Source organism: Pithys albifrons, chromosome 3 (assembly GCF_047495875.1).
Source record: "Pithys albifrons albifrons isolate INPA30051 chromosome 3, PitAlb_v1, whole genome shotgun sequence".
Classification (NCBI taxonomy): Eukaryota; Metazoa; Chordata; class Aves; order Passeriformes; family Thamnophilidae; genus Pithys; species Pithys albifrons.
In genome coordinates, this window is record NC_092460.1 from 70,522,836 (window position 1) to 70,546,190 (window position 23,355).

At 38.8% G+C, this 23,355-nt stretch overlaps 1 protein-coding gene across 1 annotated transcript; it reads left to right on the forward strand.

The window, feature by feature from the left end:
- Window positions 1-608: 608 nt before the first annotated feature.
- SLC38A4 (solute carrier family 38 member 4) lies at window positions 609-23,180 on the forward strand. Its single transcript, XM_071552340.1, has 16 exons — window positions 609-717; window positions 4,461-4,689; window positions 5,436-5,526; window positions 6,861-6,976; window positions 10,213-10,286; window positions 10,409-10,501; window positions 12,074-12,155; window positions 12,246-12,328; window positions 12,440-12,498; window positions 12,883-13,161; window positions 13,279-13,358; window positions 14,448-14,548; window positions 15,517-15,641; window positions 18,069-18,213; window positions 19,075-19,172; window positions 20,582-23,180. The coding sequence occupies exons 2-16, from the start codon at window positions 4,571-4,573 to the stop codon at window positions 20,681-20,683; spliced, it is 1,647 nt and encodes a 548-aa protein (XP_071408441.1). The 5' UTR covers window positions 609-717; window positions 4,461-4,570; the 3' UTR covers window positions 20,684-23,180.
- Window positions 23,181-23,355: the final 175 nt, after the last annotated feature.

The window sequence follows — 23,355 nt, forward strand, 5'->3', positions numbered from 1 at the left end:
GATAAAAGGTTGTAAATTCTACATTATTACAGGCACATCACAGGTCATGAAATAATTCTCCACAGGCCTATATTGCCATTAAATTAATAACATGTGTTACTTGACATATACCTCTTCAATTCCATTTACAGTAAGTATTTCAGCTGGTAAACTAAGGCACAGATCAACTAGTTCATTTGAAAGTACAAGCTTCTGACCAGTCTGGACAGTAATGAAAGATGTAGCTTTGTAATCACAGAAATAAGAGCAGTGTGGAAGTCCATGGGTATTTCTCTCAGATCTTACTTTCCAGGCTTATTAGTATTGTTCTACTGCAAGTTTAATGCATATGCATTATTCAGAAATCAAGACTGTCAAATGAAAGTATGATCAAGCCTGGGTGAACCACTCTGTGGATAAGCATTTTGTAATAATGCTAAGCTCAGAGAGCAAATAGCTCGGGAGACTGAGTTGTTTGCCCTCAGTGTGCTCCAATAAACTGATTTACCTTTCTTCTTTTTTTTCCCTTTTTTTTAAAAAGAGCTGACGCAAGTTTGTCAAAGGGAGTTGTTGGGGTGTAGCAGCTGTTGATTGGTTCATCTCATACACTCCCATTTGTCTTTAAATCACTGTTCAACTGCTCTAGGTTGCACATGAGTAAACTTTTCCTTACAGGTGCAATTCCTAAAAGATATAAACTGCCTAGCAAGTGAGGAAGAAAACCTGCTTGACTCAGAGGTAAACTTTTCTTTCTTTACAGTGTTTCATCAATGTATTTTAATGACTGGCTACGTCTTTTGAAATTGGTAAATAGAAATTTAATTAATCTGTAAATATAAGTGCAATGTGAAGGGTGAGATTCTTAAGATTTACTGACATAGTAATTTACGCTGGCAAATATCTTTGATATTTCTTTAGGAATGGAATTTAGTCTTCTCATTTGTACAGAAAATCAAAACCTAACCAATGAGAAAAGCAGCAAAAGTGTTCAAAATTTCCTAGTCATTTAAGAAATGAATGATTGCTTTCCTTAACAGCCCTTGGCTGACTTCTGAGAATTTTTTTCAAGGCTCTTGATTTACTTGGTTAAAATTTGTTTAAACAAATTAATTTGTGAAAGCTTTGCATTTTGACTGTTTGTTTCACAGTGACAACATTTACTTAATTTTGAAATAGCCACATAGACAATAATTATTTATTAATTCACTGTCACGAAGACAAAGAATCTGGCAAAATCTGCTAAATTGGATACCATAGAGAAGATTACAAGTACTGATACTACAAAACCCATGAAAGTGTTAGCCATATCTATGACCCAGCATTATTTGCCCAGTGGTTGTCCATTCTGTTAATGTCCTAACTGAAGACTGGACAGAAATCAATAATATTGTGAAATCAGATGCCAAAAATTTCATCATTTTCTGAATCATTGCTGAAAACTATTACATAATAAATGATGCAGAACAGTACCCTATACTTGAGGAGGAAAATCAGTTTTTTAGAGATAAGTAACTTCCCTCTAATAATAGGTGAATTTCTTCTGCAATTAATATTTCCATTTTAGTACTATACTTTAAGAAAAATCTTTTCTGTTCAGCCAAATGTTCCAGGAGGCATTAGAACCATCACTGTATTAAAGCCAAGGCAGAGGAACACTGTCAGTCTAAGAGATTTTTCTTGCATGTTCAGGCACTGAATTCAGAACTCTGAAGCAGAAAGCATGAAATTCCAGGGAAGCTAGAACAGATGAACTTTAGTGCTTCTCCTCAAATATTATGTGCCAAGCTTCTGACAGGGCCCAGGCTTGCCCAGCCTTGGCGGCTGTGCTGTCACACCATTCCTGCCCCAATTCCTGGCCATCCCCCAGGAGCAACAGTCTAGCCAGCACAAACCCCTGAAAGGTGCAACTGAGCACTCCATGCCAGCGCATTCCCCTTTATCTTAATAATGTTTTGCAGGTTGAACAGCAACTCCAGAGGCACAGGGTTAGCCCATTACCCCCTCAGGTGAAGGAGTGGCAACTCTGCCCCTTCTATGTTACTCATGATGAGGACACGCTATGAGTGCCTGAACATCCTCCCAAACCCCTCAGTATCTCCAGTGCTAGGAACCTGAAGACATGGATTTCTGCCAACTAAGGACCAGCTCTGCCAAGTTCTGGTGAAGCTCAAAGATACCATTGCTCATAATTACACTTATTAGTGTTTGCAGGATGCAAATCTAATACTAGGCCTGTTTCAAGGTTCTCGTTCTATCCGCATTTATGACAATGGCTTTCAGTTGAAGGTTTGTAGACCTCTTGAGCTCTACCAATCTCTCCCTGAAATGCTGTAACTGCAACAAAGAAGATTCTCAACAGATTTAATTTTGCCACCTGCAGATTTGCACTTTCACCAAACTTTTGGGAATTCACAGATTTAAAAGAAAAACAAAATAGAAAATCACTGCTTTATGCAGTAATTCCATAGACTCTTGACGCCCATAAATCAGACAATTTGTGCCAATGTTTGACAGGACAATGTCCAGGTGATTGTTAGCAGTTACATGTATTTCCAGTCTATTTTTTTCTCCCCTTTCCAAGTTGTGTTTGCTGTGCTGCACAGACTTTCACCCTCAGCCTAATCTTTATGTAGCTTAATTCCTGGCAACTTTTTGCTTACTTTTCCTCCATTTCCCAGTTCTATGAAGATCTGTAATTTTTAGACTGCCACTTCTGGAAAAGACAATTCTTCAAGAAGAGTTAGGCAGTATGAGCAGGGGAGATTTTACCCCTTACCAGAATAGAGATAAGCACAGATAGATTTGTTTGCCTGACTTTTACACCACAGATTAAAAACAAGCATCAAGAATTGGAAAGACTGTTTGCCTCAGACAGGGTAGATTCTGCATTTGAAGACAGTCCTGTAAATGAAGCCACAGCTGTTAGGGCTCCATCAGGGGCCTATGGAAGGGAGCAAAAGGTGGTCTTATTGGCTTTGTATCTCATAGAGTTATTCACATCCCGAGTGGCCAGAATCCCCCAGCCACTGGAATGCAAGTGCCAGCAGCAATACCTTGATGCCTGAGTCACTCATCCCCTCACACACACTTTCCATGAGGCGACAGAAAGAATTAAACACAGACACTCTCCCTGGCAGTAAATCTAATGCACCGTGATATTGCTTCTCATTTTTTAGTTATCTGGTCTGGGTGAATGCTTTTAGTAAGAAACAAGGAATTTGACTTTAATTTCTGGCCTGGAGTCAGTTTTAACCTTCAGGACTGGTATTTAAAATGTACATTTACATTTTAAGCACATGCACCCCAACATGTTGTCACTACAAATATGCTTATAGACATTCTTAAGAACCGCATGTGATCAGTATCAGAGGATAATGAACCTCTGCTCATCGAGCAGGACTTAGACACCCATAGATGCAGAACTAGGAAAAAGGCTATTAAATAGTTGCAGATTTAGTGTTACAAAAAGCCAGACATAGAAATTATTTGTTGCAGTATTTTCTGGTACTGTTATTGTACAATGCTGAGCTGCATTTAGCATGTGGCATTTATGAAGAATGTCATGGTTCTGGACAGTGTGCCTGATTGTAAGGTAGCAGGTAGAGGGCCAGAAACCTGTAACTCTCACAAGCATGACAGAAATGTGCTCTCTGTCTATGCTCACTCCCTTCACTGCTGTCGCCCCAGTTGCGAAATGGAAATATAAACTACAACAAGGAGTACCTTTGTGAAGAGAAAAGTCTTGCAAAACTGCAACATTTCTTGCACAGTGTTTTCATCTTGAGTTTGGTAATGAGCAAATGAATCCAAATGTCTTTCTACAGATGAATCTGTAACATAGAGCTCCTGAAATCACAGAGGTGAAGTACCCTTTGTAAATTTGGGTTGTATAGTTTTATTTGGGCCATCGACAAATAAAGAGCTGAACATCATATCATTTTTAAAAGGCAGAAATTTTTCTAACAGGGTCAAGTAAGAATTAAAACACATGTACAGTGAAAACCAGAAACTAGTCTATCAGAATTGCACCTCCTAATCATCAAAAAGTGATCACACAGTAATGCTCACCTCTGTCAGATCCCAGCGAAAGGGACAAATCAACAAAACATTTAAATCTGTGACAATAATAATCTTACTGGAAAATTCTGCTATACTCCTTGCTTAACAGCAACCATTGCTGCATCACCCTCCCCTAGAAATTAAAAAGCAGTAGTTCAGGAAATTATTTTCTGCAGGCTTTGTATTTTTGCCACGTGCTGGACATCCACTGTTGGCCCTTGCACTCTTCATCATTTTAAGTGAGTCAGGAGGGCCAAGTGCTGGCATATAAAGGGACTTCCATGCTTGCCCAGGATTTTCCAAGTCTGTAATAATTTCTCCTCTTAATGCTGTTATAAAGATCAAACACAAACCCAACAATTCACACTGGTTTATCTAATTTGAAGAAAATACTAATGACTTCTATTGTGTTTTGTTTGCAGAACAAAGTGTTCTGGCAGTCCCTGCATGACAGAGAGGACCTGCAAGCAGACAGCACAGTTGTTTACCCTGAAGAAGCGAGTGTGTGTGCTGGAAAGCGCTGACCTCTCTAATGGATCGCATGGAGCTGCAAAAAGTCAACATCATGCTTGATGACCAGAGCAACAGTGGGGAAAGCCTCGAAGACAACTACACAGAGCTGGTTGATTCAGAAAAGACTGCAATTAGGAGGTAAGCATTTAACTCCTCTGTTAAGGCTAGAAAGCTGTAGTCATAAAACAAGCTTCACTAATGGCATCTGCGATGTTTTCCCACAGCACTGACCCTGCCTGCTCTGTGCTCTGGAGGATGGTGCACCCAGCACAGCCGAGGCAGCCCAGGTCTCCCCTTTCCACCACCTGAAGTGACCCCTGCAGGCTCCCAACCCAGACTACCCCTTGGCAAATATCCAACTACTCCAGTCAGATAGTACATGTGTAAATTAGTATACTCTCAGAGCAGTGCAACTTGAGCAGCTCAGTGCTCCCACAGGGACAGCCCACCCTCAGGCATTCCAGCAAAGCCCACCATAGCACCAGCACCTACATTCGAAACCAGCCAACAGCCTCCAGCTTTCAGCTTGCTGCACCCCCCAGCATGTACCTCCAACAGTGCACTTGTAAGGCACTTTGTTCCTCAGATGTGAAGCATGTGCTCAGATTTAGAACACAGCTGTCAGTATGGAATTCTACTTTCCAACATCTGCAATCAGATATAATTTGAAGATTACTGGGTTTAAAACTAAATTCCAAGGCAAAGCAAAGATATACTAAACATGCCATTGGACACAAGAACCTTACAGGAGAAAAGAGGGTTTTTTCTGATTTTTAAATATTCATTGTAATTTCAAAGTTTCTACTAATGACAAAAGACTCTACTTGAATAAAATGTGTGTCATAATCTTTATCTAATGTTTTCTTACTTTCCTTTGTGTTCAGTCCATTTGCTAGTGATGATGCAGAAAGTCAGAAGTTCCTTACTAATGGATATCTGGGTAAAAAGAAATTGGAAGACTATAATGAAGAATGTGTAAGTTTTATAAATTTTAATGAATTAATGAATAGTTACAAAATAAATCTTATTGACATGAATATTTTTTCAATAAGTTTCAATAAACAAAGCTACTTTGGACCTTGATGGGCATAATTTTGGCTTTAAGAGAATAAACACATTTTCTAACAGTTAGGGCAGTAAAGCCTTTCTGTTGTCTTACAAGTCAAACTGGGTCTTTCCTTCATAAGTAATCAGAAAAATTCCTGAGATCACACTTGAACTACAGTACCATCCATGTAATCTCACTTGAGAAGTTCACCCAGGGTAGGTCTGCATTCATGTAATCTCACCCGAGATGTTCACCCAGGGTAGGTTTGCATCCATTTCTCTGAGAATACATTTGGTTCAGAGGTACTTTGTTGCTTCAAAAGCCAGGTAGATCTCGGCCTTAGTGTATGCATGCTTGAATTGCTTTTTTCCAACATCAGTGTAAGTGAATCCAGCTGCACTGTTTTAAAGAAAGGATATTCTTCTTTTGGCTCTATGATATTGAGCAATGCTCAGCATACCTCCAACTTCCTAGACACCTCTACATGCAAGTGGAAGCATAGCACTGGTTTCTGGGGTGTGAATGTGGATACCTCTCTGCTCAGGATTTAACTTTATTCAAAGTTTTCATCAATTTGGTGAAAAGAAAGGAATTATTTTATTGTCTGTGTTACAGATTTTAGTAGGACTGATCACATAAACCCAAAAAATGTTATTTATGATTGTAAACTGAAAATAAGAGCTATATTCTCCCCTTTTCTTTTCCACTTGGTGTCAGTTGTAACTCCTTTGCACACCATACTCCCTCTCCTAGGTTTTGTCATCTTCTGCTCTCTTGTCTCCAGCCACAGGCCTCAGCCCTCCATTCTTTATTCCCCTAGATACACTTTTAGTTCCCCAGAGTAAGTAGCACATCCTACTTGGATAAAAATTCAAAAATCAGTTGTATTAAACTGAAAAAATAATCTGATTTCTAAAATCAGTAGTTGTGAAATCTATAAGATAACAGCACGTCTTTCTAGACAAGCTAGCCAACACAGTCAATGTAACTGTGTTACCTCACTAGCCCATTAGGAATGTAGCCCTACTCCTCTCTGAGGTAATGGAATGATGGGAAGAGGCAAACACTACCAGCACAGCTGTCTTTGTGGGTAAAGAGACTCCCTGAGGTGACAAGTGCCTGTGGGCTCAGGAACCTTGAAAAAGCTCCACCTCCAAGGATCAAGGGACCAGCACAGGGAAATACAGCAATGAGGATGATTAGTCTGTTATGCTCAGTAAAATGCAAACTAATTGCCGTTTTCTGCTCTTGCGTCCAACAGCACCAGGGTAGAACTTCCTTTGGAATGTCCTCATTCAACCTCAGCAATGCCATTATGGGCAGCGGCATCTTAGGGCTCTCCTATGCCATGGCCAACACAGGAATTATTCTCTTCATGTAAGTACATAGAAAGAAAAGCAAACAAAATATAAGAAGGGAGCTGGAGCTGAAGTTTTTATGATTAGAGAGGTATACTAAGCTTGTTTTGTTAGCTGAAAAGTTTTGTAAAATCATCTATAATGAAACTATTTTAACTTCACCATAAGCAACCATCTACTGCTGAGAAGTCTTTTTTCTTCAATATTTTAGATCTGTTTTGTATCACGAATACAATTGTGAATTGATACTGTGCAGTTAAAAAACAGAAGGAAAGAACAGTATACTGGTCCTAAAATAATAATAGCAATCTTGCTACTTCAGTATGGGAATCCAACAATGGAATTAAATCACCCATAAATATATTTACATCATTCTATCTAAAAACTATGTAGAAATAAAAGAAGAATATTCAATATAATCTGAAATAGCAGCATGCTTTGAATACAAAGGCATGCACAGATTTATTCAGATTTAATGTTGCTCCCTCAAGTCTATTTGTACACAATGTGCACAGATGAAAGCAATCCTATGTGGCTGACAGTATCTATACAAAATGGCTTTTGATAGACAGTAGCAGATAGCCATGGGAAGTTTTTTAATCAATGGTAACCTCTGGCTCATTTTAATGAGACAGACCATACAAAAGAAAAAAAAAAGGTGACTTCCTTTTTCTAATAATAGGTTTTAATTTTAACTGAAGCCTTAATTTTAACCTTCCATGAGACTGGCACAAAGTATGATAGTACTATGTGACAATAGCCCATTGTCTGACTTTACTGAAATCTAGCAAGCCTTTAGACCAGGTTGCTTGGCTGTTTTTATACAGCTTCTTGCTTGTGAAGATTGCGTAACTACAACAGAAACAGCATTCAAAATGCTACATGTAGATTCCAGTTGCTAAGAAACATCTCCTGTTTTGCCAGTAGAATTTTTAACTGAAAATTAGTTGTGGATTCAAATGCTGTTCTGGGTAAGTGCTTCATAACACCTGCATCCCACTGGCTTAGACACAGTATTTGCAGATCAAAAATGGAAGCTGGTTCTGAAACTGACTGTATCAGGGTTAGACAATTGTAGGATTTTATTTTTCTCAATTTTCTCTGAACACTTGTGCTAACTAGTATGTCCATAAATTAACACTGGAAAGAAAACAATGATACATTAAGTCTCACTAAGGGGACCAAAAAAAATTACATTTGTAATATCTTTATTTTTAGGTTCTGTTCATTCACAGAGGTGGCTAAAAAATTCTGATATGAGCCTAATGACATTAGCTCTGTTAGCAGTACTGAAGCAGAGAATAATGCTAGAGCATTACAGGTAGAGTTAAACAGATGAAAAAAGGGTGCCTCTACCCAGAACCCACTTTCTTTTCTGTCCTATTTCCATATTTCCTGCATGAAAACATTCTCCCTTCTGGTAGAGGAATTAATTTTATTTAAAAGTACAAACTTATGTGCAGATATTGTTATCCCCATGGCATATATCCACTTGCTGGAAGTTCCTCTGTTTTCACACATCATGACGTTAGTGTTAGTGGGACAGAAATATCCCTCCTACCTAAAAAGAAACTGCTGGTCATTAATTCTAATTTAGATGATGCTGGCAGCACTATCTAAATTTTTGTCTCATGCCAGATGCTCTACAGGGTGAAGGCAAGAGGATGGTTCCTAAAACTCAGAAGCTCTCCAGAGGTTCCCATTACATTCCTCCTGCCGAGGAGGTTTAAGATTGCACAGAGTTTGCACCAGACCATCACTTTTGCTGCCTGGCATGATTTAGCAAGTGAAACCAGGAGGACTTTGTTTCACCCTACCTTGTGTGTCAGGACATAGAGATCATGTCCCTAAACAGCAGCTGCATGGGTCTCCCGGTCAAGAAGGATGACATCGCAGCAGGATACTGTGACCTCAGACATCATTCCCCCTTACCTTATTAGCATGAGCCCACAGCATGAGAGGCAACACTGCTCACATGAAGATTGTAGCACTGTCTATCTCTCTCAAAGAGAGAAAATTGTGATGCTCTGGTGGTCATCACATTGCCCCAGGTCCTGTGTCTCCTCTTAGACTGTGACTCACTTATGAACTTGGCAGTCAGTGTCTCCCATATCAACACCAAACTGCTTGTTCAGAGGAATAAAAGGTGTAAGCACAGCCTTCTGTTCAGCCATAGAGTAAGGCACATTTGTATTTCCTAGCCCTGTCCTGTTATCATTGCATTCCTTTCTGCACCAGCACTTGTGCAGACTCGTGACAAGACAGTTATGGTAATAAGATATAATGCCCACAGTGTTGTGCCCTAAATATGTCATACAAAGGTACATTTTTCACCAGCAGTTTAAAGAGGCAGATAGCTGAAAACACATAGGATGCAAATGTTGTATAGAAGGAACATGGCAGTCATCAGAACTAATGAATTCAGGCACCCATACCTTCAAGTAGACTAGAATGTATGTATATGTATGGCCAAACTTCGTGAACGATTTGGGAAGGGCTGTCCCCATGTGGGTGTGCCCTTCCAGCCTGCGCAGTGGATTTTAGGTGAGGCTCAGCGTGCGCACAACTGGCCCCACCGTTTAAGTCCTGAGGTTCATCTGCCACGGCCGAGCGAGCTTGGACATTGCCAGTGAAGTCCTCAGGACTAAGACTAGAATAGAAGACTAAGCTGAAAGTGCTCCAAGAGCAGGTTTTTCAGTGTCACGCCACACTTTAATATTATGCAAGATTTTTAATGTACTTGCACATCAGGCAAGTACACTCCACTTCAGGATGATGGAGTGGAGGTCAAAAGCAGTGGCCAGCCAGGAGGTGGCAGCAAAGTTGTCACAATCATGGTTTGGTTTTTGTTTTGGTTTGGGGAACTTTTTTTTGACAGCTCTGAGTAGGGAGATATACAAAAGTGAGAAGTCAATGAGTAGGTAAGAGTCCAAAGACCAGACTCTTGCATAGAAATCTGCTTACTTTAATAGGATCTTGTTAAGATTTAAGATTCTGTCCTTCTGAAATAGCACAGAGGTGGCACTGACTGGACTTAAACAGGCCTTTAGGGGCTTTTGGAGCATATAAGGTGCACCTGTACTCACCAGTAAGCTACAGCTGACACTAATCTCTACATTTAGTACTAGGAGACCAAAGAACAAACACACTGAAAACTATTTACATGCTGAACTTCATGAAAATGAGCAAGTATAAGTTCAAATCCACTGTCTCTGATGTCCTGCTCAGGATTCTAATTTCTGTTTTTCCTTCCAGAATTTTGCTGCTCAGCGTAGCAATATTGTCACTCTACTCGGTCCACCTGTTATTGAAGATATCAAAAGAAGGAGGTATGAGGATCAGGCTGTGGCTGACAGAGTCCCTACTGCATGTAATTTACCTTAGGATGCAATTCATCAAGTATGTTTAATGCAGTGGTCCATATTTCCATTTTGGTTTGGGTTTTTTTCAGGATCATTAATATATGAAAAGCTGGGAGAAAAGGCATTTGGCTGGCCTGGAAAGTGTGGTGTTTTCGTTTCTGTTACAATGCAGAATATTGGAGGTAAGGGGGGAGGGAATTTTCTTGCTTCCATTGCTGTTCTACAGAACACAAGTGCTTTCTCTCCTCTGTCTGGCTAAATGACGTCAGAGATGAGCCAGATACAGCATACACTGTATTACAAAAAGAAAGTACATGAGGAATTCATCTCACTTTGTTTCAGCTACCTGACACTTCAGTGTATGGTAAAAGACAGTCACCTGGGAACTCTCCATGGACAGTAAAAAGACTTCAATGATGGCTAAAGTGGCCTGGCTGGCTGTCTGCAAGGAATTGGCCATTTCTTTTTGTTGAGTACAGCTCAGACTGTTCTTCTTAGCATCTGTTTGAATCATCTGCTTCAACTTAGAAAAGATTAGCCAGAATAAGAAGGCATAGCACATGGTTCTGTCTTCTCCATAAAAAGCTCTTCATGAGTTCATTTTTCAGCTGAATTCCTTTCTTGAAATAACAGTTGTGTTGTATTCTCCCTAAGATGCTCTGTGTTTTAGAGTAATTTTTGAATGTATTTACACACAAAGATACTTGCTGTGAAATATCTATTAACAAACCTCCAGACAACAGGAGACTGTTTACTTACCAATATTAGTAGTAGTGGTAGGACTGCACATTCATGCAACAACGCTTGTTTCCTTTTACTGTCCTGGAAGAAACCTTTTAGGAGACAAAAAGCTTAAGGGAGATTGTAATATTTTACAGATTCCTTAAGGAGAGGTAGTTGAAGTTTAAATTAAATATACCATTAGTCAGTTGAATGTATGTAGATTTTTTGTGATCTCTCTACTGGAACTTGCTATGTTTTGCAAATCTCCATCAACAGATCCTTACTGTCCTTTTATAGCACCATTGCTATAAAGGTAGTTCACATCTTTCTACTGAAAAAGACTTTGGGATTTTGTTCATAAAAGATGCTATTCTATGGTCTTCCTTTCCTTCCTGGAGCCTAAATATTAAATTGGTTGAATTCAGGAATGAAGCATGCTTCCCTATTAAAAAAGAATAGCTATTCCTCTAGTCCTTGTTCAGATTTATATGCAGGTCTCCAGAAATCCCTCTGTGGCAAACATAAAAGCACCAGACAACGCATTACTTTTGGCTGTACATTTAATGAGATGCATAGAACTCCACCCTTCCATCAGGAATCTTGACAACTGGTTGGTTTTTTTATATATGGAGAAGAGCATTGGAAGAAAGAAGATGAAAATAGGAAGGACAAGGTAGCTGAAGGAATCTAGAGGTGCAACAACTTAAGTTGCTACAGAATGGGTTTGGCAACATCCACTGGAAAAACAACATTCCCAACAAATAAGCAAAAGGAAAAGCTAAGAGTGATTCAAGTATGCTGAATACAATACAGTAGTAGCTGTATTGTATGCTTATACAGACTGCTAGATGTCATTCAGGACATGATCATAACAATTTGAAGGACACATATAATTTATTTAGTCACACTTTTAATTGAAAAAAATCATTTCTGTACTTTAGCAAAAACTTTTTTCTTTTTTTCTTTTTTTTTTTTTTTGGAACTACAGTTTTCCCAAAAGGTGTTTGGTTTTTTGGTTTTGTTTTTTACAGCAATGTCAAGCTACCTCTTTATTATTAAATATGAACTTCCTGAAGTCATCAGAGCATTTTTGAAACTTGAGGAGAATTCTGGGTAGGTATCTTTTCCCAAGCTGAATCTCAGATAAAATTTTTTGCTTTGATGTCAGTGATGTTTCTTGTTAATTTTATTCCTCCTCTTTAGAGAATGGTACCTGAATGGAAACTACCTCGTCATACTTGTAACAGTTGTGATTATTCTTCCTCTCTCCCTTCTAAAAACCTTAGGTAAGCTTAAAGCACCACTTAAGCTCATTTCTTATTTCTGTTAGGATTGTGAATTTATATGCAGCTGAACTGGTTTCTTTTCTGTTTTGTTTTGTTTTTCTTACTGCCCAGGTTATCTTGGTTATACGAGTGGGTTTTCGCTGACCTGTATGGTTTTCTTTGTCAGTGTGGTAGGTGACTGTTTGGGTGTTGTCTTTAAACAAATACAGAACCTGAAAACTCTTGAACACTTACATTTCTTACCATGATAACTTAATGTGGATGTTAGAAAAGTGCCTGCAAGTGAATCAATTCACAAGCCTATTGCTGAATGAAGTCAGAAAAAAAATATCAGTTTAAAAGCCACTTGAGAATAAAAAATAAAACAGGACAACAGCAGAGGCAAATAAAGAACAAATACTTGCAGGAAAAACAGAAGTGGTAGCACCTGATTTCTTGCTCCCTGTATTTCCCCTCTCTTTTCTGTGTGCCTATTTATACTTCTGTTAAAACACCCTGGATGTGTAATCATCTATAGTGGTACTCTTCTGATTACATTGCTTACTCTTTTGTAGGTAATCCTCAAGAAATCCCAAATACCTTGTCCTCTCCCCATTATGGACCATGGGGTTGAAAACTGGACCACCACCAATAACACAGTGACAATGCATCTGGTCATGTTACCAAATGATTCACTTGATTCTGGTGTGAATTTCATGATGGACAACACAGCTGGGCACTTGCCAGGCCTTGAGGAGCCAAAAGATACCTCCCCCAAAAGTGGTGTAGAATATGAAGCACACAGCGATAATAGCGACAAGTGTCAGCCAAAATACTTTGTGTTCAACTCACGGGTAAGGGAGATTCTGTAGAATTTTTCTTTATCCACTTGTACTACAGCTAACTGCTGCTTGCCAAAAGTCAGAATCACAGCTGTGACGATTCTTACTAATGTGAGCTTTATTTTACAGACTGCCTATGCAATACCCATCCTGGCATTTGCATTCGTATGCCACCCTGAGGTCCTACCAATATACAGTGAACTGAAAGAGTAAGATTATTAAATTTTGTCCCATACTTCCAGATAACTATAGCTAGAGATCATTTCCTACGTGTTGTCTCTTTACTGCAGGTGTATAAACAGCCCCTTGATAATGACTTCTTGCTTTCTATAGTAAGCAGATATTTGCTTCACTTTGAATTTATAGTCCAATATTGGTGACAGAGAACCACTGCATTGATCAGTATTTACTTAGAAAAGGCAGAATCTAAACATTCCTTTAAAGGATGTGAAATAAACTGGGGAACTTGGTTGCACTGAAAGAGGTAATTCTGGTTTCTAATAATATCTTAATGGGTTCTGTGTCTGGGTCAGTTGCTACTTACTCTGAAAGTTTCTTGGGATGCCATTGGTTTCAGTGTCTCACATAGGCTCTTCACCTAGACCATTTTGCTTAACAAATGTCAAAAATCAAATACACTTGCTTAAATCAGCACAGAGTTAATAGTTGGGAAGTGTTAATAAAAGGCATTTGCTGAACAGCAAAAATTACATGTTAGGAGGGTGTCCTGCAAAACTCAAGAAGGCTAAGAACCATTACCTCCAATTTCAGTAGTTTTAACCTCAGAAGCAATAAAAATTCTCAGATAATCTGGGAACATGCTTCCAGGTCCTATAAGATGAAGAAGATTGTCTTTAACCAAAGGATTTATGAAGAAAGGATTTGACCTCAAGGGGTTCTTGAACCTGCAGAAAAGCCGTATATAGATATAAGGGCATGTTCGCATAGAGCTGGCTGAAAGCTCTTGTCTATTATTATTACCAGCACTGTAATTTTAGACCCTTCATTTTTTTTATTTAAAATACACCATTTGAAATTGATAGTTAATAAATAATGACATACAAAATAATGTGATGCATTTTATGTTGTGAGCGAAAAAGCAGTAGAAATGGAGTTTCAGCCTACTTTTATAAGTCATTGAAGCTTTGCAAAGGGCTATACCAGCTCTGTGTAACCAACATAGTTGCTATGAACTTACTAGCCAGTGAGGATACATCAGAGAGCTAAGATAATTCTGAGTACTTGTCATAGAAATAGAAGCTTTGCAGGACTGTTACTCTCTTTCTTTTATACTTCAGTCGCTCCCGAAAGCGAATGCAGAATGTCTCAAATATCTCCATCACTGGCATGCTTACCATGTATCTTCTGGCTGCCCTCTTTGGATACCTTACCTTCTATGGTAGGTCAAAACTCTGTTCTCTGTAGAATGTTCCATCTCATTTTAAAGCAGGAGACCTAGTTCTGTTGCAGAGACCCAAGTATTAATGTATTTTTCATGGGTCTGAATCCAAGTGTAAGCAACACTCAAGCATAATACACAGTGTAACCTTCTGAATGACCTGTGGGACTTCACCAGCTGTCAGAGCACCAGTTCCTCACCTGAGAGAGACTCAGAGGCACCTACTAGGGGAACTAGTATATCTCTTGGCTTTATGAACTCAGACAAGAAGCTGCTGTGAACTTGGCTCTTGGCAAAGGCCAAGAGTGACCGTACTAAAAATACTCTAGAGCTCAACAGTTTTACACAACACTACTAAGTGCTACTCAATCTGGCCCTGACGCTGCTAGTTCAGCTTCATCTATGCTGAAAAACAGGTGCAAATCATTCTAGTGTAAAAAAATATGGATAAGGTAGACTAACCGATAGGCAAACAGAGTGATCCCTCTATTAGCACACCATTTTATGCAAACACCACTTCTTTTTAGCTTGTTAGTTCCTCCATACAACAAAGTGAATGATACAGCACAATTTGCTCCCTCTTACTGGGACAAGAGGACTCTGTCTGAGAGCTGGAACATCTGAGTGAAGGTCTAAGGGAACTGTTACCAGTTCAGTTGTTTCATATTTTGTATCATAGAAATTACTTTTACTTCAAGTTCCACATCCATTAAATTACTTTCTTAAAGTCATCTTAAAGAAACCAGAATACAAAGCATCACCTTAGAGCTGTATTCCCCTCATTGTCTCTCTGAATGATGGACCTGTGTCAGTCACAGTGAGAAAACTCTTTAATGTCTAGCCCATAACATGTATCTAATGACAGCAGCTGGGCTAAGGTTAATATTGTCTGGCTTCAGTATAAAGATCCTTTTGCATGTTCAGATATTGCTTAAGTGGTTTAGCTCCTTTCTGTTTCCTTTTTGTAGGAGAAGTTGAAGATGAGCTACTTCATACATACACAAAAGTGTATACATTTGACACCCTCTTGCTGTCGGTTCGCCTGGCAGTGCTGGTAGCCGTAACCCTGACCGTGCCACTTGTCCTTTTCCCTGTAAGTAACAGAGTGCTGAAGCTGAAATCAGGGCTAGCACATATGCTCTGACTGTATGTGCTCAGCTCAGACAGATTTTAACATTGAAGAAAAGTAAGCCTAAGTTTTCATTTAGAAGGGTCTGTTTTCTTGTATGCAGTTTGACCAGAGCATGGACCTTAGGCAGTTAGGGTTGGAAAACTTGAAAGACTGAAATAAATCAGTCTTTATAAATAAATCAGGAATGACTACCCTCTCTCTGGCTCTTTCTGTACTACTTTTATCAGAGCAGCGCTGAGTATCAAAGTCTTGGGGATATACTGAAACCACTTACAAGATTTCCTAATACAGACATAGGCACCTACTATAGCATCCAAATTCAGGACAGACACATGAAGCTCAGGTCACACATTGTACAGGACTACCAGACCTCGCTGCCAAAATAGAGGGACAGAGGCCCTGTGCTCACCTTCCATGCTCAAGTCTATGACCGGAGGAGGAAGGTAAATGCCAGAAAACAGAGGCATACAAGACTCAGCCATATAGTCGGTTGTCTGAGCCAAGTTTGGAGCTTCTGTGTTCTCTTCACAGGGAAAAACACAATGTCCACAGTAGCCCAGACAGGTTAACACACTGCTCTGCAGAGTGACTGATCTTCCTCAGGGCTCAATCTTCCCTGAAGAGCCAACCTCCAGGCCACTGAATGTACAGAACTGTCCCTCATGTCTTCCCTGAGCTGCTATGCAGAAGGGGAGAAAATAGCTGGTCCTGGTGATTAGGTTTCGGAAGGCTGGTGTGTCATTTGTACAGCACATTCTGCACGTCACACCATACAATTCTCAAGTGATGAGAGCAGTAACCCTGGGGTCTTGTTGTTCTATTTTCCTGGATGCAATGCACACTCTGCCCAGATACTGTTTCCAGGCTTGTTGACAAGTGCCTCAGAGCAGTGATCACTGTTCAGTGTTGCCTACCAAAAAAAATTCTGGTATAGAGTACCCACAGTGATCGGTCCCTCTATATCAGAGAGGTCCAGTGCTCTGCTTTAAATGCTATGTTTAAACCAGAGGCTAAATGTTTAAATTAGTCTTAACATACTGATCACTCTTCATAGGAAAAGAAGCTAATGGCATTGCAAAAGCCTCTGTCTATCAGATGTAGCATTTTGCCTTTTAGCTTTCTGTAAAACCATTTTTATATCTGAATAGTGTACAAGGTCCTAACAGTTGCATATCACAGCACTAATTGCTCTATTAAGAGGATTCCGAAGTAAATATCATATGCTTGTAAGACAGAATATCAAAGATATTTATGCAGCCTATTAGGACAGCCAGCTTATCAGATATTATTACTCTAAATAAGCAATATAATTGTATCAACTATTTTTTAATTAATTAGTACACTTGTATTTTCTCAGGGTAGTCAGAGTTTTTTCTTTTAAAAAATTCCTTGCATTGCTAAAAAAAAATAAATTAACTATAGGTCTATGTACCTTTAGTCACTGTAAAACTTCCATTGTATAGATCATTTTTAAGGACTACATCACAGGAATAAGACACAAGATGCTGACAGCAAGTGCACAGGAATGCAGGCAGTGGTTTTTCACTGCAATAAAGCTATTTTACATCAACTCAGGGGCTCAAAAAAAAATATTTGCAATCTGCCTGCCTTTTCCTCATATTGCCTCACATCAACCTGAAAAATACAAATTACAAAATTCATGCTGTGTTATCAAGTGATGGACTCCAAGTCTGACAGAACCCCATACATTTATTGTCAAACTCACTCATAGTACTTGAGAGTAACACTGTCTCCAGCCACCAAATATATTTGCTTTTGACCTTTTTCCTACTTACCATCTTCTATGATAAAAAAGCAAAATAATTCTGAGTTGTGTGAGAAAGTCGCTGGAGCAAAAAGATCCTCTGCAATAGCTTTTAGGATTATAATTTCTGAGCAGCATTGAAAATATGCTTTTATTTTCAGCTATGTATACATTTAAGGCAAGTAAAACAACAGCTTCCTCTTTCATAAAAGTGAGTGACAGAACTCCTGTGGGATTTTCAGAGGGATCAGGTTCACGAATACAGCAACTCCTATTTCACACATGCATTTTTTGCCTGCTGATTAGTATTCATAGTGGGGTGTTCTTTGGGGTTTTTTTTAGGTATTAGCATATTTCAGTATAACAGATTTCATGTCCCTGATTTTACACCCTATTTGCTTGATTTTCTTCCACAGTGCAAATATTTGTGTTTCTGCATTAAATTTTGACCTCAGTTCTTAAAAACCTACATCAAAGAAAGATTACATTATGGGAATCGAAGACTGAAAAAAATATTTTTTCAGTCAGAATTTCTCACAGGAAAAGTAATTAACATAATTTTTTACAAGTGGAAAGAAAAATTAATTGTTGTTTTACTTTCCCTGCTGGTTTTCATCTTGCAGATACGTTCATCTATCAGTGCATTGCTGTTTCCCAAAAGGCCATTCAGCTGGATAAGACATTTCCTGATTGCAGCAGTAATTCTGGCTTTTAATAACCTGCTTGTAATTTTTGTTCCAACTATTAAAGACATCTTTGGATTTATTGGTAAGTTTTATAAACACTTTTTGTTTACTCTGTTAATCCTTTCTACAACATATTTACATTCCAAGTGACAGTCTCAGTTTGGGTCTTACAGTAGAGTAATGTAAGCACAGATTAAAGTTAAAAGGGATATAAGAATTTCCAAACACATAAAAACTCATAAGGAATCCCCATTTTGGCAAAAAGGGCATGTAATATATGTGGAGGAGAGGGAAATCACCTTTGGTTTTCATACACTTATAGTCTGAACAAAATTTATTGATTTTCAGACTGTAACATTAAAAAAAGGAGAAAAGTGACACATTTCTTTTGACATTCACAGTGCTCTCCCTGTCTCTTTCTTTTGGCCTCTGACCTAAGAGGTCCATGAAGAGCCTCCATGCTCTGAGCTGCTTGAAGACACATGGATGCCCTTGTGAAAGACACCTCCATGGGATTTCTGCAGCTGGTTTGCTCCTCCCTGCCTGTTGTGCCTGGGTCACTGTGCTGGGCTCTGCTGAGCAGAGGAGTAGGCACTTCCTAGGCACAGATCATTCACTCTCTTTTCAATACCTGCTTTCCAGGAATATCCCACCCTGGCAGTGTTTATTTGCCCTTATTTCACCAGGTGACATGCAGACACCTGTACCACAGGCAGCCACACCACTTTGAAAAAAAATTCTCTCAGGAGCAAGCATCTTTTTGGGTCCCAAGCACTCAAATCAGTGGACATCTACAGCTCTTCATGAATGCTGTCTACAGAGGGAGCACTTTGAGGAGCTGGGCTTGGAAGAGCAGCTGCCTCCCCACGTGCTCTCTTTTGCAGGTGCATCACATTGCTTTTCTGTCAGATGGTGCAGTACTCAGCTCTGCTTTCTCTTTCAGGAGCATCTTCTGCTACAATGTTGATTTTCATCCTTCCTGGTGCCTTCTACCTACGTCTTGTTGAGAAGGAACCCCTGAGGTCTCCCCAAAAGATCGGGGTAAGAGAGCTGGCAGAAATGGCAAAAAGAAGGGTGGGAGGGTGTGTGTTTTCCACTGGTCACCAATACTCAGACCTTTGACTCGCAACATCTGGCAGTTGCTCTTAAATGGTAGTGTCTCACTCAAAATACAGTGTGATTCACCACAGGCTTCATGAGCTGAAACCTTTAGTGCCCTACTACTCCTGAGACACGATACTATGTGTTTAGGATAAAGGTGTCTTAAACCACTAGGAAAAGTCAGTTATTTAATCCAAAGCTCTAGTTAACACTTGCTATTGCATAACAGCACCAAGACTATATATGTGTATAAGAAGCTGTTGCTGGTTGCCGTTGCTGTTGTTGGTTCATGGTAGAACACCATCTGTGGATTAGCAGGAGCATTTGAGGTCAAGGCTAAGAGGTAAACTGCAGAGATAAATAAGTAATAGCGATTTCCCCTCTGAGATAGAACCATACACCTACAGGAGACATATATGAAGGTCTCTCATTTATGCATACCATGTGTCTATATGACATGCTGGACTGCCACTGCACTACCTTTCATCTTGAACATCAATAACTGTCTACACATTTAACTATCACTGAGGAAATATTCTTTGGAAATTTAATAAAGAGAGTTATTAATGAAATATACATGTAGGCACATAATGTAAGAGATGAACAAATAAACATCTATATACATGTTCACAAAAATGTGGAAGTTCAACCAATACATACTGCAAGTATAAAAGAGGTTTTTATAATGAAATTATTTTTACGATGACTTTTGGAGCTCTTATTCTACAGAGGCTGTGAATATTTGTTCATGTTTGTTTACTCTTCATCTTACTGTGTGTTAGGCACATCTAGAATTTCACACCCCACGCTGAGATCACATACAAAATTCATCTTTGTGTTGCAAGACAGAATAATGTTAAATGTGGACACATTAAATTAAAATCCTGCTAAAGCAAATTGTGACTACAAGCATCTGAATCACTTGAATACACACAGAAATACCTTCAGATAAGAGATATGAGCCTACCCATTTGTCTAATAAGGATAAAATGGATTACTTTGAAGCTGTTCTTAATGTCAGCAACTACAAACATTTATTGAAAATTTATTATTTTTTAAAGAAAAAAATAAAAGCTGTTCCTCTTATGTTTTGTATCATTGTTCATAGTAACAAAGTGGGTTGTTCTCAGATCTAGCCTTGTAAAGCCTGGCTCTCTTGGACTGAAATTCACACAGGACTAACTGTGATTCATGTATCTCTGTATGACCTTATTTGGTCTTTAGTCACAGCGAATGACCCAAACTCGGGACCTGGTTGTTATATAAACGCAGCTCCAGTGGGACAATCTACAAGCTACAGCCTGCTTCATCACTTGCTTTATTAATAAAATTTCATTTTCCAATTGCAGGCTCTGATATTTCTCATAGTTGGCATAATCTTCATGATTGTGAGTATGACTCTTATTGTAATGGACTGGATTTATAATCCCCCAAGTTCCAGACATCACTAACCTGTGGAGACAACCAAGTGCTTTTTATAACATAAATATTTCAATTTTGTGCTCCAAAGAACATCTAAATGGGATTGTTATTCCTAGATAGTAACTGCAGTTCTTTGAAAACTGCTTCTGGTAAGGTCTCAAGAACCCAATGGAGTCTATGTCATCCTTTTCAATTAGGATCATTATTTATGCATTAGGAACCTGAGCTTAGCATTTCTGGCCAGGTGAAATGAAACATGTGGTGTGAATGCTTCCTGTTTTCAAAACCAAGATAACTTTGTACATAGTCCTCGAAAATAGCTTGGTGTCACCCCTTTCAAAATCTCCCATCATGATTGTAACCACAGTTCCTAGAGCATTGTAACGATAACGGCCAGAAAACCAGATAGTGCCTTGCTCTCTATCTGAAGCTCATAAGAGTGGCTGCCCAGGTCCAAAAGGATACAGTTTCTGTAGAGGATCTGAAAGGTCACTCCTCCCTGCCTGATAGACCATCTATCAGAAAGATGATGGCCTTGACAAGCCAGTGGACAAAGCTGAGAATTAGATTTGTTGTCCAAATTCAGCACCCTTGGCAGGTGATGGCTGTCCTACAGAATAAAGCTCTCTGACACAGATACTGTGTGGGGGCACATGCTTGAAGAACAGTTGAGCATTCTCATTTTGTTATTAAAGATGCCTGTGCTGGGAACTTCAGACATTTCTGCTATGGGTGTTTTTGTTTTGTTTTCTTTACTTTTCTTAATTATTGTGTGAGCTTACATCACTGAACAAGTTGTATCTTCTGTAGAAACTTGTCTTCCACTATCACAGGAATTTAAGAAGACTGCAAGGTGTGGCAAAGCACCCTCTCCAGTATTGTCCAGTACTTGTATATTTGATAAATGTTCAGTGCAGGAAACTGTAATTTGCTATATATAAAAATATATGTATTTATGTACATAATTTTTTGTTTTCTTCTAGTCATAAAAATGTTACCCTGTGGTAAATGATTTTTGAATTTTTCTACGAGTCCCTCTGTTTTCATAGCCACACACTTAATATTGTTTTGAAGAAAACATATTTAATTGGTGGGTTTGAAAAAGGTTCATTTTTATTAACCATTGTTTGAAATATATCTGTAGCAAGTTACCTACCTGTTACCTGTGTAAAAACACATTCAGATGTTTACTACTTATGTTACAATAAATTGCAAGATGTTTTCCTCTGGAAAATATTTAATATGTGCCTTAAAGTTCTGTTTTGTCATTGTACACCAAAAATTTGGATAACCTGCTTGGTTGCTGTACCTTAGCTTGTCTATGCATACACTAGCATTCAACAATGTCACATGTAATTAAGGTATGCAAAGGAAACATCATTACTGACAATCTCAAGGGTATCATGCTATGCAGCTGTGCAAGACAGAAGGAAAAAAAAGATTACATTCTGTGTTACATGGATGCTTAATTTACACTCAGATCATGTTTTGGTCTGTGCTGTGGAGTACTCACCACTTATGGTCTCCGTACACACCAGGGAAAAACAGTCAGAGAGGTCATGTTAATTACTTAACAGAGAGTATGAGGTGGAAGGTGGGTCTCTGGGTTTTATTGTGCTTACATAAATCCAGGCTCATGTAATTGGGGTTCTCATTTTCCAACTTAGAAATTTGTTGAGTACACACCTGTGAACTTAGAAGGCTGTGAAGCACTTGAAAGTTGTCTCTGCTCCCTCCTGGGCTTTGCACAAAAATCTGTATGTGTCTGTGTGTATAAATGTGTGTATACTTACAGATTAACTAAAAAAGGATAACAAATATATATTCCATGCCAAATACAACCTTTCTGAGCAGTAGTGTATGCTCAACTGAGTACTTTATCCTTAATATACAGATAACACTTCCTCATGGATGCTAAGATTGGCTTTGAAATTTTTAAGAAAAATGTGCCAATATTTTTCTCTGTTCCTCTGTTTTAAGCAGATTAATACAAATAATGCTGTTTCATTATTGAAGAGGCCTTTAACATGGATTAGAGTTAATAGCAACACAGCGCCGTACCTCTCTTCCTATTACCATTAGTGAGAGTTATATGTATAAATTTGGAACTGCAGCTTTATTTCAGAGTGAAAGTAGATATCATGACTACAGATGCATGTAGAGACTTATGAATTCATTTAGGCCACCTAAAATACAAATGACTTCAAGAACAGTAACAGAAGAATTATGGAACAATGGTGTAACTCATTGTGCTTTTATAGCAGAAAACTGTCAGTGTCCAAAACAGAGGTAGAGAGGCTGTAAAATGTCAAATTTTTCAGTTAAAATGTGTTGGTCACAGTGATACAAAGCTTCTGTGCACATTGGAACTAAGGGCAGTATTGCTCACTAACTTATTAGCACTGCTGGTAATGGTGGATGTTGGAGTTTCTTATCGATTTTGTAATGTTGACAATAGGCCTGGTAAGGAATTTTATTACAAAACCTTCTGTGAATGTATAATAAATTAATTTTTCAAAGACTGTAGATTTTTTTTTCTTCTGTCTTAGGCTAGCAGGGGAAGGATTTTTTTTTTTAATTGAGCAGAGTCAAGCTGGTAGCCTTAACATGGGCATTGCTAAAACTGTCTTCCCTTTGAAGAGAGAAATTTGGGTATCCATGTATCTTCAGATGAACAAGATGGCAGCCTCTTCATAGAATA